The sequence below is a fragment of the Octopus sinensis genome, linkage group LG1 (assembly GCF_006345805.1).
Source record: "Octopus sinensis linkage group LG1, ASM634580v1, whole genome shotgun sequence".
Taxonomy (NCBI): domain Eukaryota; kingdom Metazoa; phylum Mollusca; class Cephalopoda; order Octopoda; family Octopodidae; genus Octopus; species Octopus sinensis.
This window is the reverse complement of record NC_042997.1, coordinates 51,188,797-51,205,139: the sequence shown is the minus strand read 5'-3', so window position 1 is coordinate 51,205,139 and position 16,343 is coordinate 51,188,797. Positions and strand designations below refer to the sequence as shown.

The 16,343-nt window shown below is 35.2% G+C and overlaps 1 protein-coding gene across 20 annotated transcripts in view; it reads right to left on the bottom strand.

Moving 5' to 3' along the window:
• LOC115209943 (calcium-dependent secretion activator 1) overlaps positions 1 to 16,343 on the bottom strand; it is a 289,946-nt gene that overhangs the window by 250,310 nt on the left and 23,293 nt on the right. For all 20 annotated transcript variants that reach the window (XM_036500755.1, XM_036500758.1, XM_036500764.1 and 17 more), the window contains 3 exons: positions 12,951 to 13,114; positions 7,923 to 8,016; positions 3,176 to 3,297 (listed from right to left, as the gene is read on the bottom strand). In XM_036500755.1, coding sequence (XP_036356648.1) covers positions 3,176 to 3,297; positions 7,923 to 8,016; positions 12,951 to 13,114 — 380 coding nt within the window. The remainder of the gene's footprint in view (positions 1 to 3,175; positions 3,298 to 7,922; positions 8,017 to 12,950; positions 13,115 to 16,343) is intronic.

The window sequence follows — 16,343 nt, the reverse complement described above, 5'->3', positions numbered from 1 at the left end:
CGAGCACAAAGACAGGCTGGAGGTAACGAAACCATTTTGGACCAGAATGGTGATACCATCACCAATCTCACTGAGTGAATCATCCACTGGAGAGACCATTTTGCTAATCTGCTGTACCACAACCACCAGCCCCCCTTATCTGCTCCTGCGATCGACATGATCCCAACTTTGTATAATGGCCAAACAGCTCCCCCAAAGCTTGAAGAGGTCCTTGCTGTTATCAGAAAGCTCAAAAATAACAAAGCTGCTGGCGAAGATAACATTCCTGCTGAGATCCTCAAGCATAGTGCAAATATACTGGGTCCCGCGATTCATCAAGTTATCACCCGGGTTTGGGATACGGAAACCCTCCGCCAAGACTGGAGCGACGCAATACTGGTACCCTTCTTTAAGAAAGGCAATAAATGCTGCTGCAGCAACTACCGCGGCATCAGTCTGATTGACGTTTCTGTCAAAATATTTGCATCTATTCTTCTGAGATGATTCCAATCAGAACGTGACTCTAGAACAAGACCAAACCAGTGTGGTTTCCATCCAAGTCGAGGCTGCACCAATCAAATCTTCACCCTAAGACAAATCCTCGAACACCGTTGGTGCTTTCAGCAAAAAACAGTCATTTGCTTAGTTGATTTTGCTGCTGCATTTGACTCCGTCGATTGTGACACCCCCTGGAAGGTCAGGCAAGCAGATGGTATCCCACCTAAACTTCTCATCTTATCAAAGCTTAGTACCGCTCAACAAGATACCATGTACGCGTGTACGGTGTTGGAACCCTTCGAAATATGGTCTGACGTTTGGTAAGGATGTATTCTTTCGCTGACTCTTTTCAATTACGCTATCGACTGGATCACCACAAATGCATTAAGGGAGTTCCCCGGTGTCACTGTTGGTCACAACTTTTCCGTCAAGGATCTAGACTACGCAGATGACATTGCGATACTTGGCGAAACATTTGCTGACGTCCAGTTTGCTACCAATGAGCTCTAGTGTGTTGTATCGCAGATTGGTATGAAAGTCAATGCCTTGAAAACCAAAATCCTCACAGCCGGCTTCGCCCCACCAGACAAAACACCCATTGTCTTCAATGGTGATATTCTTGAAGAGGTTGAGAGTTTCAACTACCTTGGCACCATCATTATAGCCACAGGTCAAGGTGAGGCTGACATTAAAACACGAATCGACCTCGCTCGCTAAGCCTTCAACCGACTCAATGCATGACTCTGATAGTGAAACTTATCATGCCAATGGGTGATATTTGAATATTATTTGCTGCATGTGCACTGCTACGAGTGTTTCTATCTTTTCACTAATCTTTAACTAAATACCTCATTTGTGCATTTGATGGCCTAGGCATATGTAGAAGGTGTGGTAAAAAAAATGTTAACAGATTCCTCTAAAACTTTATCAAAGCAAACAAAACTAATGACTTCAAATTTTGACATTGTGAGCAAATCAAACTGGGGCAAAGCAAGACTATATAATAACTTTAAAAAAAGCATGAAGGTGTTCACCATATATGTTTTGCCTGATGTTTTACCAAAGAAATGCATCATACATGTGAGAATGTTGAAATTACTAGGAGAAAATTAACCTAATTTGAGACCCACTTCAACTGTTTGTGATTTTGAACAAGCTGCACACAGTACTATGAATCATTCTTTGATGTTCAAATAAAAGAATGTATTATTTTTCATTTAACTCAAAGTATATGAAAAAGAAAATCTACTTTGATTGGGTTTCACTTATGTGTGTAACGTAAATTCAGATATCACACTAAAAGCTAAAATGATTATTGCCCTTGCCTTTGTACTTTGGAGTAAGACTTACAAACATATGATACTCTGGCAACCAAACAGCTGCAAAAACTTCAAGTCTAGCTCAAATGATTTTAAGATATATATGTTGGCTATCAAAACAGATGAGAAGTGGAAGACCTTATTTCTCTTCAAGATTTGGGACCTTTATCAGATAACTTTTAATGAGGAAGAAGTACAAATAATGTTTTGGCAGCAACTCATTGTTGATTATATGAGTGTAGCATACAATGTTCCATCATATGGAAATTGATAGGCTCCATAAAATACATGAATGCTTACTAGGTTAGCACAAACCACTGCAGAGAACTACAAAAAGTACAGGGATGCAAATAAAAGAACACATAGAACTGTTCTTAGTTGTGAAAACACACATGCAGTCAAGTCCTTGAAATAACTTGATCATAATTACCAAATGTAAACCTAAAACCTTTTATATAAAAAGTTATATTTTCAATATATATAAATATGAATTACAGTTATATATCTCTTTGCACTGGTATCTTTTAATCAAATATGTTACTTCTTGGCACTAAAACATTTGTTGCCAAATTGGTGTCAAAATGATATAGGCCACTGCCAAAACAACTGTACACAATTGTTCCATTCCAAGACATGTGATGCAAAAGGATGCTATATGCTAGGAGAAAACAGCTATGAACTAATAGTGGAAGGATCTCATGCCAGAAGACAATCAAAAATGAAATGGGAACAAATATTAAAGTTGAATCTCAGAAGACACAATACATACCATACTATTTATTCATACAAACAAAGCCAATATAGAAAAGTGGATGTAAAAATATTCTTGAATGAATGAATAATTCTTTTATGCTGGCAGGATTTTATGTATCTGAATATTCACACAGCTATTTATATCAGATGTATTTTTTTTAATAAGGATTCAGTTTCTAAAACAAAGAACTTCATCCTATTTGCCTTGAATCTGGAAATCATTACTGAATGAGTAACCACATGCCACAGGTCTGCTTGAGTAAAGCTTATTAAAACAACTCAGCATCTGAAAGGCCAAATATAATTTTCTAAAGAAGGAACATTTCCCAGGTAGAATGCTAAATTAGTTACTTTAAAGACTCTAATTTGGATCGTCAGAGATTACAAGTTCTGTGAAGGGACAGGGTCAATCTAAATTCTTTATTGTATCCATGGAGTGATTTTTATCTATCATCCTTCTGGAATCAAGAACAGAACATCAATAATACAGGAGTGAAGTTAATCAACAACATACTTCCCATTTCAAATAAATGTTTTATGTCCAGTAAAAAATATTATTTAGTGGTATTATTTAGAATTAATTGAAGAAAACAAAAAATAGTTATGAATTTCAAAAGTATCTTTACCAAGGTTTGGAGGCCTCAGCTTGGTCAGTTTGCAGTTTTTCTCCACCCTCAACTTCCATCGTACAATAAACAATTTTATTCGGAGCTAAAGAGCGGAGATTTTTAACTTCAATTACATGAACCTAGAAAACATAATTATTATAATTACATTGTGACAATAAACATGAATACTTTTTAAAATTCAATTTAGGAACAATTATGTTAAATTACAATCTAATCAACTGTTATTTATCATAACTAAGTATGTTGATTATTAGTACAAAATATAACTGGACAACCACTTTTGTTGAAATTTATGTAACTAAATTTATTTTATAGGTTTAGAAAGTTGGTTTAACAGACCTTTTTTGAGAGTAAGTTTGAAATAATTTAATCATTTCATTAAACAATGGAGCATATTTAACTGCTAAGAAGACTGAATACAATAGGCCGGTAAGAATAGTATTTATTGTAATAAGTGTTAGGGATAATATATATATAGCAGAAATGTTGACTAACTTTACATTATCTTGTTTGATACTTCATGTTTCTGGGTTTAATCCTGACTATTGTGTCAGTAGACTAAGTGAAATAAATACAAGTCATATATTTTCCTACTTAGAAGAAATAATTGTCTTGTGTATAAGAATTAGGTCATTTAAACAACCAATCATTCATTTCTTGTGATTAAAACCCATACACCTGCAGACACTTGCTTGGGCCATTTGGAAAACAACATTGAATAAATTTAATTTGATCAGTGACTTTATATATTGTCTTAGTGAGGCATTTAACATAGTAAAGATGTAATAGAGTTAATATTAGCTTTCTAACCAGGTGAGAGTTATCTTTCACTCTTGATAAGAGTTATCAGTTTATAGTAACTTGGTACTGTAAGCAAATGAAACATTCAGTTTTATAGTGCTCACAAACCAACCAGTTCACTTTTATTATGCCTTGAGAGAATGCATTTGGCACCAAATATTTATAAATATAGTACTTTTAAAGAAATTTATTAAAAAAAAAAATTGACCTATTTCTACATATTACAACTGACATTTTTTCACCCAAAGTACAATATAAATTCAATTTTCAATAATTTCACACCTTCTACAAACATTAGCTCTAACTATAATTAAAATACAACTAATAACTGACACTCTGTTGGTTATGATGATGAGGGTTCCACTTAATCCAATCAATGGAATGGCTTGCTCATGAAATTAATGTGCAAGTGGCTGAGCACTCAAAAGACATATGTAACCTTAATGTAGTTCTCAGGGAAATTCCGTGTGACACAGAATGTGACAAGGCTGGCCCTTTAATTACAGGTATAACTTATTTTTACCAGCTGAGTGGACTGGAATAATGTGAAATAAAGTGTCCTTGAGGACACATTACGCCACTGGGAATCAATCTCACAACCATATGATCTTGAGCCAAATACTCTAACTACTTACAATACAACTAAAACAATTTTAGAAGACACTTCGTAATTTAACACAATGTCCAACTTGTAAATTTAAATAATTTTTACAAAACCACACACTTGGTAACTCGGATAATATAATTCCAGTTTGAAACATTTTATAATTCTATATATGACGATAGCAATTCTGAGTAAATTATCCTCAAAACAATTCAATTTTCTTGTTTACACCAATCTTGTTTACTAAACAATCTCATACTTAGTAATTCTTTCAATACTACTTTAGTTAATCTATGCTTTACTGGAGAGATCATATTAAAACCAAAGCATGTCTATAATGCCTCCCATACTTAATATTACCAATCACTAACATTATTGTTTTTTTACTGTTTGATTATTTCTAGGTGACTTTTTACTGCATTTTACATGAAAGATATTCACTTAGCTTTAAACATATTTAATATAGTGAGCACAAGAAATCTAATAAATGCTTTACACAGTCAGAAAAATATAACATTAGTGCAATGACTGCTATTATTAGACAAAAACATACTTAGAATTATCTCTTGTACATGGTATAATTATTAAAATACTAATTAGTTATTGGGTTCAGAATTCTTTTCTCACTGCTTCATTTCTAATTGGATTTTTTATATTCCCTACCTTACATATGTTAATACTAACTTAACTATTGTTTTTCATACAGATATTGTCCTTTTCATGAGGCAAATTGTGCAAATAACATATTGGATCTCTGCTTCACAAACAATATGGACATCATTCATAATGTGAAAGTGACGGAGACATTAGTTTCAGATCACAACATAATAGAGCTGTCTATGTATGGACCAAAAGTAGCCAGAGACATACAGTCTAAAGGAAGCACCCGAAACCTCTCCAATCTGAACTTCCACAAAGCAGACTGGAAATCAATCCAAAAAGAGATCCTCAGATAGGGCTGGCTGAAATGTCTCTTCACACCAGATATTGACATGAAACTAGAATATATCATATTTGTTATGCAAACCATATGCCAGAAATGTGTCCAAGAGCACAAGGCCAACAATAAAAGGAACAAAATTTCAAGAGGGAGGAAGATTCTCATGAGACAATGGATGAAGATTGCAAATCACTTCAACCAACATCCCAGCCTAAAAACAGCACTGATGGAGACTGAAAAAAGCCTACAACAATCCTTTATGAAAGAGAGAACAGACAAAGAAGCCTGGATTATAAAAAACATCAAGTGAAACCCAAAGGCCTTCTTTCATTATGCCAAAGAAACAGCCTCAGTACGCTGCAAAATAGGACCTCTCTTCCAGAAGGGTGGCTCCCTCACTGATAACCCAACCAGGATCAGTTCAAAAGTGTCTTTACTACCCTGTTGGAACACAGACAAGTGAATGAACCAGTGGATTTCTTTGCTACCTCACCTATAACCAGTAACATCAATATTGGTGAAGAAGATATAATACTAGCCATAGATGAGGTGGATGCAAACTCAGCTGTTGGCCCTGATGGTTTCCCAGCAATCCTCCTCAAATTGTGGAAACATGCCCTGGCAAAACCACTACAGATTCTCTTCCAGAGTTTTCTTGCAAATGGCAAGCTGCCAAGCAAACTGAAAGAGGGAACAATATGCCCAATTCTTAAAAAGGGAAGTGGAGCAGAAGCCCAAAATTATAGGATTATCTCTCTCTGACTTCACACATCAGCAAAGTTGTGCAATGAATAGTCAGAGGGAAACTAATCACATTCCTTGAAGAAAACAACTTACTGAGTGATACTCAGCATGGCTTTCAACCAGGTAGGAGCTGCCTGACACAGTTCCTACAGCACTATGACTGAGTATTGAGGCAGTTACTCAACAACTCAAATGTGGATGTAATAGACCTTGACTTTGCAAAAGCTTTTGATAAAGTGGATCATGGTATGATATGCCACAAACTGCGTGATCTTGTCATAGCTAGAAAACTTGGATTGTGGTTATATAACTTTCTGAAAGACAGAAGCCAGGCAGTGGTGGTCAATGGAGCCACCTCAAAGAAGATACAAATAGCAAGTGGTGTTCCACAGGGCACTGTTTTGAGACCACTGCTTTTCATAGTGGCCCTCTCAGATATGCCCTCAGCTGCCCAGATAGCCACCTTTGCTAGCTAAGCAGATGATACAAAAGTCTTGCAGAAAATACAAAACCCTAATGATGTTGCACACCTGCAGCAGGAGTTGGATGCAATTTACAGATGGGTTGAGGACAATAATATGCAGTTATATGCTGAAAAATTCCAAGCCCCTCACTAACAGCATGCAAAACGGAACAAAAAACTTACAGGGAATGCTGGCCTGGAGGACATTACAATCCCAGAACCTAAATCAGTGTGGGACATGGATATTGACTGAGCGATGATATCTCTTTTCAAATGCACATTACTAAGATGGTGAGGAAGTGCAGATGGGCGGCTGACTGGATCCTGAGAACATTCAGAACCAGAGAGAAGGAAACCATTATGTCCCTGTAGAGGAAATTTGTCCTCAGCTGCCTTGACTACTACTTCCAGCTGTGGTCACCCTACAGTGTAAAATTAGTAGTGGACCATAAAGCAATCCAGCGAAGCTTCACAAAGAAGATTGTCTCATTGCAACAGCTCAGCAACTAGGAAAGGCTGAAACAGCTAACACTCTACTCCCTGGAGTGATGCAGTAGACATATGCAGTAATATACATCTGGAAGATCCTGGTAGGGATTGTGCTAAAATATTGGCATTGAAAGCTACACAAATGCTAGAATGGTTTGCCACTGCACAGTGTCAAAGATCCCAACAATGCCATCACACTTAAAAACCAGTTACTGCATTAGCCTGGGTTAAAAACCAGTTACTGCAAGGGCCCACAGCTTTTTTAATATTCTCACAAAGATCCTGACGTTCTTACACAAAGTGGATGTAGAGGTTTTCAAAACAAAACTGGCTCTCTTCATGTTGAGAGTCCCAGATGAACCCACCTCGTGGCAAGAAGGACAAATAGGGGCAGTGACCTCAAACTCCCTTACACACCAAATGCCACATATCAGAGGAGGCTCTCAATAATAACAGTGTAGCAAAGTGGTGGTGCCCCAGCATGGCCACAGCTTTGAGCTGAAACTGATAAAAAAAAAAGATAATGTCTCTGATATCTTTTTATATTTATTTGTTTATCATAAATTTCAGCAACATCTATTGCTTCCCACATAATAAAATATCCCAACATTCCACTTATAAAATAATATATAACAAATTACAAGCACTTTTCTTTACCAAGGTAACAAGCAAAAATATTGAAAAAAAAAAGTTAACAACAAACCTCAAGAGTAAAAGTAAGAACAACATCAAGTTTTGAAAGGCCAGGCTCATTGTCTTCAGATACATCTAACTTGGAAATTGAGGAGTGGTGAGTCCTTAAATAAACAAAAACAATCAGTGTTATTATTACACAAGTTATAACAATAATTTCTCAATTATGCATAAAATCTGACATAGAATTAAATTTTACAACACAGATATAAATTTTCAGGAAGATACAAATCAACTAACTAAGCATTAGGGTTGCAAAACAACAGCAACAACAATAAAAATAATAATAACATACATCAAAAGAATATAGAATAATAAAATGTCATATCATTATCTTCATAAGCTATTAATATTCATATGTGATCTATTTCAAGAAAAATACTCCTTAAAACAACCAGTTTCTATTACAATGAGACTGGAATCAACATATACAGAAAAGATGACAAAAGACATCCTTGACATATGAAGAGTATCCCAATAAATTGGTAGAGATAGATGACCATTAAATACTATTAAACATGCTTATGGTACAGCATACTAAATCTGTGTCTGAAGCAGAATCAAAGCCAGTAGTTCTGAGGACAAACCCAAAACCTATTTTCAGCCAAAAAATATATCACACCATACAAATACTGTAGCTCCAGGTAGCAAAAAATCATCCCAGGTAAGTCTGCTGGGCTTGAATCTCATTACAAATCTCGGTCAAGTAAAGTGGTTTTCATAACTCAAACATTCACTTCACATTATAACTAATTAGATGGCCTTTGGGATTAATTGAAATATTCAAGTAGTTCAGGAGAATAGAAAAGGAATACTTTTTGTTTATGTCTTTTTTTAAAACTTTTTTTAGATCAGTTCCACTGCATGGCACCTTGGGCAAGTGTCTTCTACTAGAACCCTGGGTTCACCTGCCCAGGTATGTAAAATCCTCTTCCCCCACAACCCACTCCCAACCCATGCTCACCAATGCTGTATTCTCCTCCTATCCATTCTCCCTCAAGTATCTACCTGCACACAATATGTCCCTGTTAAATCCATTCCCCACAACATATCCTCCTTATACCCACCCCTTCTACCAGCACCTGCTCGTTACATCTCCCTTACACTAGCTCCCACTCTCCTTTCACAATCTTGTGAACTTACTCACCCTCTCTGATCCCTGTCCACTTCACTATATACACTTATCCACAATATATCCCCCCACCCTGAATATCCTTCCCTGTAACTGTGCCTACACATTACATCTCCCCTACTCCAGCTCACACTCTCCTTTCACAATCTTGTGAACCTACCCACCTACTCACCCTCCCCAATCTACAGTCCACTTCACTATATACAACCTTCTGTAATTTGAGTATACAGCCCCTGTCTCCTCCCTATTACACCTTCACCATCTTCTCACCCACCCACCCCTCTCTCTCTCTCTAAGGTAGCCATGTTTCTCCCCCAATGCAAGATACCTTTTTTGTTCTTAATTACTTCTCCCCATTTCCAGTTGAGGGGGTTTTGTCCTGCAAATTATTTGGTGACCTCCTCACTGCTGTCATTGCCACATAAAAAAGCACCCACCCAATACAGTTTGTAAGGTGGTAAGCATTAGGAAGGACATCCAGCCATAGAAACCATACCAAAGCAGACAACAGAGCTGGGTAAAGTCTTCTGACTTAGCAATCCTTGTCAAACTATCCTACCCATGCCAACATGGAAAACAGACATTAAATGATGATGATGATGATGATGATATATCTGTGTATATTAGTGTTGTGTGTGCATGTCTTTGTGTCTGTCCTCCAACCAGCACTTGACAACCAGTTTTAGTTTGTTTACATCCTCATAGCAGCTTGGCAAAAGAGAATGACAGAATAAGTACCAGACTTAGAAAGTAAGTGCCCTAACATGGCAACAGTCCAGTGATTGAAACAAGAAAATGATAAAAGATATATGTATATATATATGTTTGTGCGTGTATACTAGCATATTCTTAAAGCTGCTTCTAGAGAGGGTATTAAGAATGATCATAAATGCATGTATTCTGAATTCTTTAAATAAGCAATAGCCAGACTTGAGATAAAGTGTATACAGGGATGATGGGTTGATTATCACCCAAGACATGAGTGAGTATAAGCTAGGTAGAAAACTCAGGAAAGGTCTTCTAGTGTATGAATTTAAAATTATTGGAAATATGAATCCAAGTAATGTCAACATTATCTTAGTTCTAGAAAGTAGCAGTTTTATGTCTTGCTATGAGCCTAATAAAAGGCATTTCTATATATATAAGAACATCAAGCAATTCACCTAGCATCATTAGAAATATAGTTTATATCAGAAGTAAATGAATCTCCTCAGTTTCAATGGATGAGACAGCCTTCAATATGACCTCAACCTACTACAACAATGGTCATAAGAGTAGCAGCCTCCTATAGTAGATCCATTACAAAAACAATCCCAGATTTCAGCCAATCTGGGCCATATTTATACTGTGTACACAAAGCCAGTTATAAGGAATTTTTATTCAGTCAGATGACTATTTGCAATATCAGTTAATGTTTTATTTTCTGTTTCTAACACACTGGAGACAAGAAATCTCATTTAGGCATATGACTGGTTATATGTACATGCCATTCGTAAGGCTTAGCTAGGGTGAAATGCACTTGGCATTCTCACTGGTCACAGCTGAAATGATTTTCCTCTCCCTCTTTATATATTGTATTTTTTTGTTGTTGTTTTTAAACAAAGCACATTTATATGAGGTATTATCTCTGAATGAAACTTGCCTTTCAATAATGTATTTACATTTTAAGGCAGCAAGCTGGCAGAATTGTTAGCACATTGAGCAAAGTGCTTAGCGGCATTTCGTCAATCTTTACATTCTGAATTCAATTTCCAATGAGGTCGACTTTGCCTTTCATCCTTTCAGAATCAACAAAATAAGTACCAGTTGCATACTGGGGTTGACGTAACTGACTTACTTATCTCCCTTGAAACTGCTGGCCTTGTGTCAAAATTTGAAACCAATAATGTATTTACATTAAGTATAACACAATGAGTTATTTTAATTTAACAGCTTCTATTGTATATAACAGATTTGAATTCAACTGGGTGGCTACTCACAAAATCACTGGATGTTTTATTTACTGTTTCCTATATATCAGAGGCAACAAATCTTGTCTAAGCATATTTCTGGCTGAGAGTACATACCACAGATATGCCCCAGAAGGCCAAAATGCATTTGGTGTTCTAACTAGCTGCTGGTGGGATGATTTTTACCTCACTGCAATATATATATTGTATTTTTAAACACAGCACATCAACACAGGGTGTTATCTCTGGACAAACACTGCAGTTACTTGCCTTACAATGATATATTTACATTAAGTATGCTTCATAGATGGTTATTTTAATTTAATACTGCTTTTATTGCATGTGTGTGTATGCATGCACACATACACATTTCATTATCATCATTTAATGTTCATTTTTCATGTTAATATAAGTTAGATGGCTTCACAGGATCTGGAGAGCCACAGGGTTGTGCCATGGATTTAATGTCAGCTTTGGTATGGTTTCTACAGCTGGATACCCTTCCTAAAACCAACTCAACAGTGTGTATTGGGTACACTCAACTAAGAGTAACGAGTAGCCAGGAAAGAAATAAATATAGCAGAAAAAAGATGAGGTGGGAGAGAAGTTGGAAGATAAATATGGAATTACTGAACTAAGAGGAAGTGTCAAAGCAGAAGGAAAAAGAACATTCATTAAAACATAATATAATTTATTTTTCGTTTATTATTTACAACATAGTTATGCAAAAATCTATCTATTCAACTTTATGACAACATGTGTATCTTTAGACCTGCAAATGCATTGCAAAGATGACTCAGATAGTAAATGTCAAATTTATATTATTTTAAGCAGCAGAGACATATAGATGGTTACTTAAGCCAGCATTTGACCTGGCTGCAAAATCACAATTAGGGCAATGATAATTTGCAAGATATAAGCATTTTGGTGATTCTGTTTTCTATTTTCAAGCAGCATGTTATGACAAAGAACTCTTTGCACCTCAAAGTTAGCAAGTTTTATATAACATTGGCAACTCCTGTCCCTCTGACTGATTGCAACATCTTCCCAATAATGTACATTCATATTCAGGTATCTTAGGTTATCTCTTGATTTGTCTTTATATCATAGTGGTGGCCTAACAACTCACTGCTGAGTAATATCAAGTTGCCCTCAAAATACTTGCTTTGGAATCTTATCATCACTCATTCGTAAAATAAGGCCACATCACCTCAATTAAGCCCTGATTTGGAAGGCTTCAATACCATTGACAGAATATCACTATTTTTCACTTTGTCTTCCCATTTGGTCTTGAATATTCATTTCAGGGACATTAAGCGAAAGCTATTCAATTAATTAATATGTTTGCTATAAGATGTGCAAGACTCAGCTTCGTATTACAGAGTGGTTAGGACAACTGTTTATAATTCAAGTTTTTGTTTTAATTGAAACACCATGGGTATTCCATAGCCAATCAGACTTTACTAAATGGTGTGCTTGCTTTTTCTACACACTTTGCAATCTCTATACCAAGCTTAGCATCATTTGTCACTGTGAAGCCAAGATAAGTGAAAGCATTGACTTTTATAAGAGCTTTACCTTTAACAAACACTAACCATATGCATACCAACAAGTGCATGATTTTTTTTACAATTATGCATACTCAATTTGTTTTTCAACCTAAATACAAAAACAAAAAAAAAAACTCCTACATTAGAAATTTTCCAAGAATAAATAATGAGAAACATTTATCATATTGCAACCAAATGCATAATGAAAACTATATTTTTAATTGACATTTATCAAATACCACCAAATGCTGCAATATAGTAGTTGAGTTGTGATGTTCAAAGGACCCTTTAAAATATGAAGTAAACAGATAAATAAAGTGAAATATTAACTGCAGACCTTTAACATATATAGATAAATAAGGTGATTACGACACTGACAAATATGATGATATATGTAGCTGTCTTACCTGTTATATTTTTGAAATTTTTTCAGTGAATATTTCGTTTCATTACTACCTTTTGATACTGGTAAGCTCTCCAAGTTTGCCATCAAGAGATTTATGGCTGATTTTAATTCATCTATATACATGCTTTCCATTTCTTTAACAACAAATTTAGGATGTTTTCTTGTCTGAAATGATATGGGGATTAGTACATAATTAAACATACAATCCACTTTTATTACATTATAAATTAAATGTATTTCTGGTAATTTTCAGTCAATTTTATTAATTCCAAATGACTTGGCAACTGTAAAACATTTCATAAGTAAATAAATATAGACAGGAAGAATATTGAAAATGATATTAAATTGCTAAATTTTTGTTACAAGCAATTTGTTTTTTCTTCCTTAAAATCTATATTTTACAACTCATTTGTTTGCGAGGATTGATGCTTTTCACTTTCAATTTCTTCATATTCTGGCAGAAAAGACCTTATTTTACTCTACAAAGCCTACATACAGCTGATGATAAAAGATAGACTACTAACAATTGACAATAGTTACTGCCAGGAACCCAACTAAATCCCATGATAGAGTCCTCAGTGATACTATACTACTATGATTGATATTTTATTTATAAGAAGTAATCATTCAATCCTTAAAATTGATGCTTTGAGTCTAGAATGCAATAGTGCATGAGTAGGTTCTCATTCACTTACAATAACTTCAGCCTCACCATTGGAACAAAGAAGTCATGTACCAACCATCCTATCACAAAATGTACATGGAGACTGCTATCAAAATCAAAGATCAGACTCTAGAAGCCACTGACAGGGTCACATACCTCAGCAGTATTCACTCAAAAATCATCCACATCTAAAATAAAGTCAATAGCAGGATTTAAATTCAGTAGACTTTAGAAGAATACCTGGAAGAAGGATACACACTCCAAACCAAACTGTAGTTCTACAGAGTCCTTATCCTGCCAAATTTGCAGCATGCCAATTAGAAACGGACTGTTAACTCTTTAGCATTCAAATTTTTCTGTCAAATTTTATATTTATTCATCCACATAATTTTAAATTAATCATGCATTACCTTGTAACTTTGAGATTTTGATGATGTGATTGTTTATCTTTAGAATGACATTGTAGGGTAGGTATGAAAAACCAGATCTGACTGGTTTCAATATAAAACAAAGAAAATAATTAGGCTGGATATGACTGGTTTAAATGCTAAAGGATTAACCATAAGCCTCATCCCCACAAAAAAAACTAGCTAAATTCCACCTAAACTGCCAATGTAAAAAAATATCCATTCACTGGCAAGATGAGGTCTCAGAGACACTGAGGTATTCAAATTGTGCAATGTTCACTAGCATCAACACTCTCTTATGCAAAGCCAAGCCATGCTGGTTTGGGGGCAATGTCAAAATGGACAACATATTTCTGATACGTGATCTTCTGACATGTTGATTCCTGTCAAACCATTCAATTCATGCTATCATGAAGAACAGATGTAAAACGATAATGTGTGTGTGCGTGTATATATATATATATATATATATATATATAGATACATACATACATACATACATACATACATACATACATACATACATACATACAAACATGATAGTAACATTGATCATCAAAGCAGTCTATCCGGATTACTACTTCCCACTTTGAAGGGTATGAGTTTTCAATCCAGGAACAGGAAATATCAACCAAATACCTGATGCACAAAGGAGACAGAGATATAGGAAACGCAGTAAAATGTGACGACCAGTGCAGACTTTGTGGAGTTATCACTGAAAATATCACATACATCATAAGCAGTTATCTGAAAATATCATCACAGTATTATCTACCAATGAAACATGATGTAACTAGAAAACTATATAATGAAATCCATCAGAAGGATAACCACGAGGACAAAGAAATAAGAACCCACAGTATGATGGAAGCCATAGCCTCTCATAATAAAAAGGAGTATGGTGAAATGTCCCAGTGAAAAACTCAATAAAATGTATACATGATACACCTGATATAATGATTTGGAACAGAGGGGAGAAATTGTGTACAGTTGCCTTGTGGATGTTAACATAAAGCTGAAGGTCAATGAAAAAGAGAATATGCTGAACTATTGAGAAATCTGCAGTTACTCAATCCACATTACAAGTTCAGGTTTATAGCTGTAACTATTGAGGCACTGGGATATGTAACACACTGCCTAAATACCAATATTAAGAAATTAGGCTTTTCAAAACCAGAAAGGAGAAAGTTGATTCAAAGATTACAAATCTAAGCTGTCACTGGAACTGTAAAAATCTGTAAAACTTTCCAGAAGTTTATCATTTAAGTACATATGAGTATGTCTAGATATGCAAATATATGCATGAGAAGACATACATAAAAAAAAACATACAAATCTGCACATATATATATATACATACAAAAATATCCTGTTGTTGATGCTGAAATTCCAATGAAGGAGCCTTGAATCTAGGTTAGAAACTGGCTCTTTCTTTATTGGCATGAAATCTTGAAATAAAACTGAATAATGACATATATATATACATACATACACATGCATACACATACACACACACACAGATACATATATATATATACAAGCATATATATACATGAATACATATGTGCATACAACTATGAACAACTGCTTTGAAACCTCCAGCTTCTGTATCCAGATTATAAATTCACATTTATACCACTTGGGTTTTGTGCCTAAGTGATAATCTAGATAAGCTAGGGTTTTCAGAAAAATAAATCAACCAATTAACTCACATACTACAAATACAATCTGTAACGAGAACAGTAAATATATGCAAGATTTTCCTCAAGTTTAAAATGTGACATTATTTTTGTTAGAAACTATCTCCTTCAAAGGAAGAATTCAAATAATCAAAAACAGAATAGAACGCACGCACAAAGGGCTTTTCAATTTCTGCATACCAGTTCCACTAAGAAAACAGGGCTGAACCCAGAGCTGACTCTTGTCAAAGGTGCCAGATAGTGGGACCAAATCAGGAACCACATGACCGCAAAATGAACTTTGTAACCAAAGCTTATTTTGCTTCTTGAAAGCAACCAGCACTGTACTTTTATTTCTTTAATATGATAGTCAGAGGAGTAGTGCCCATAACTATTCAATATTCCTCCAGGTTAACAAGATGTATGTGATTGATGTTCTGTTTGAACATCAGTTGGTGTTCATTGGCAAAGTATTGTCAGAAATCCCAAAAGTTTACTGTCCTGGAATGAATTATTAGTTAAAGAGTTTAATGTGAAGAGCAAGAAGTTTCATTCTGTAAGAGTAAGAGATGTGGGAAAAATAGGTTTGACAAGTAAGCTTGTGTAGACAGAGTATGCAGCTACTTAATTTACAAGAGCAGTGT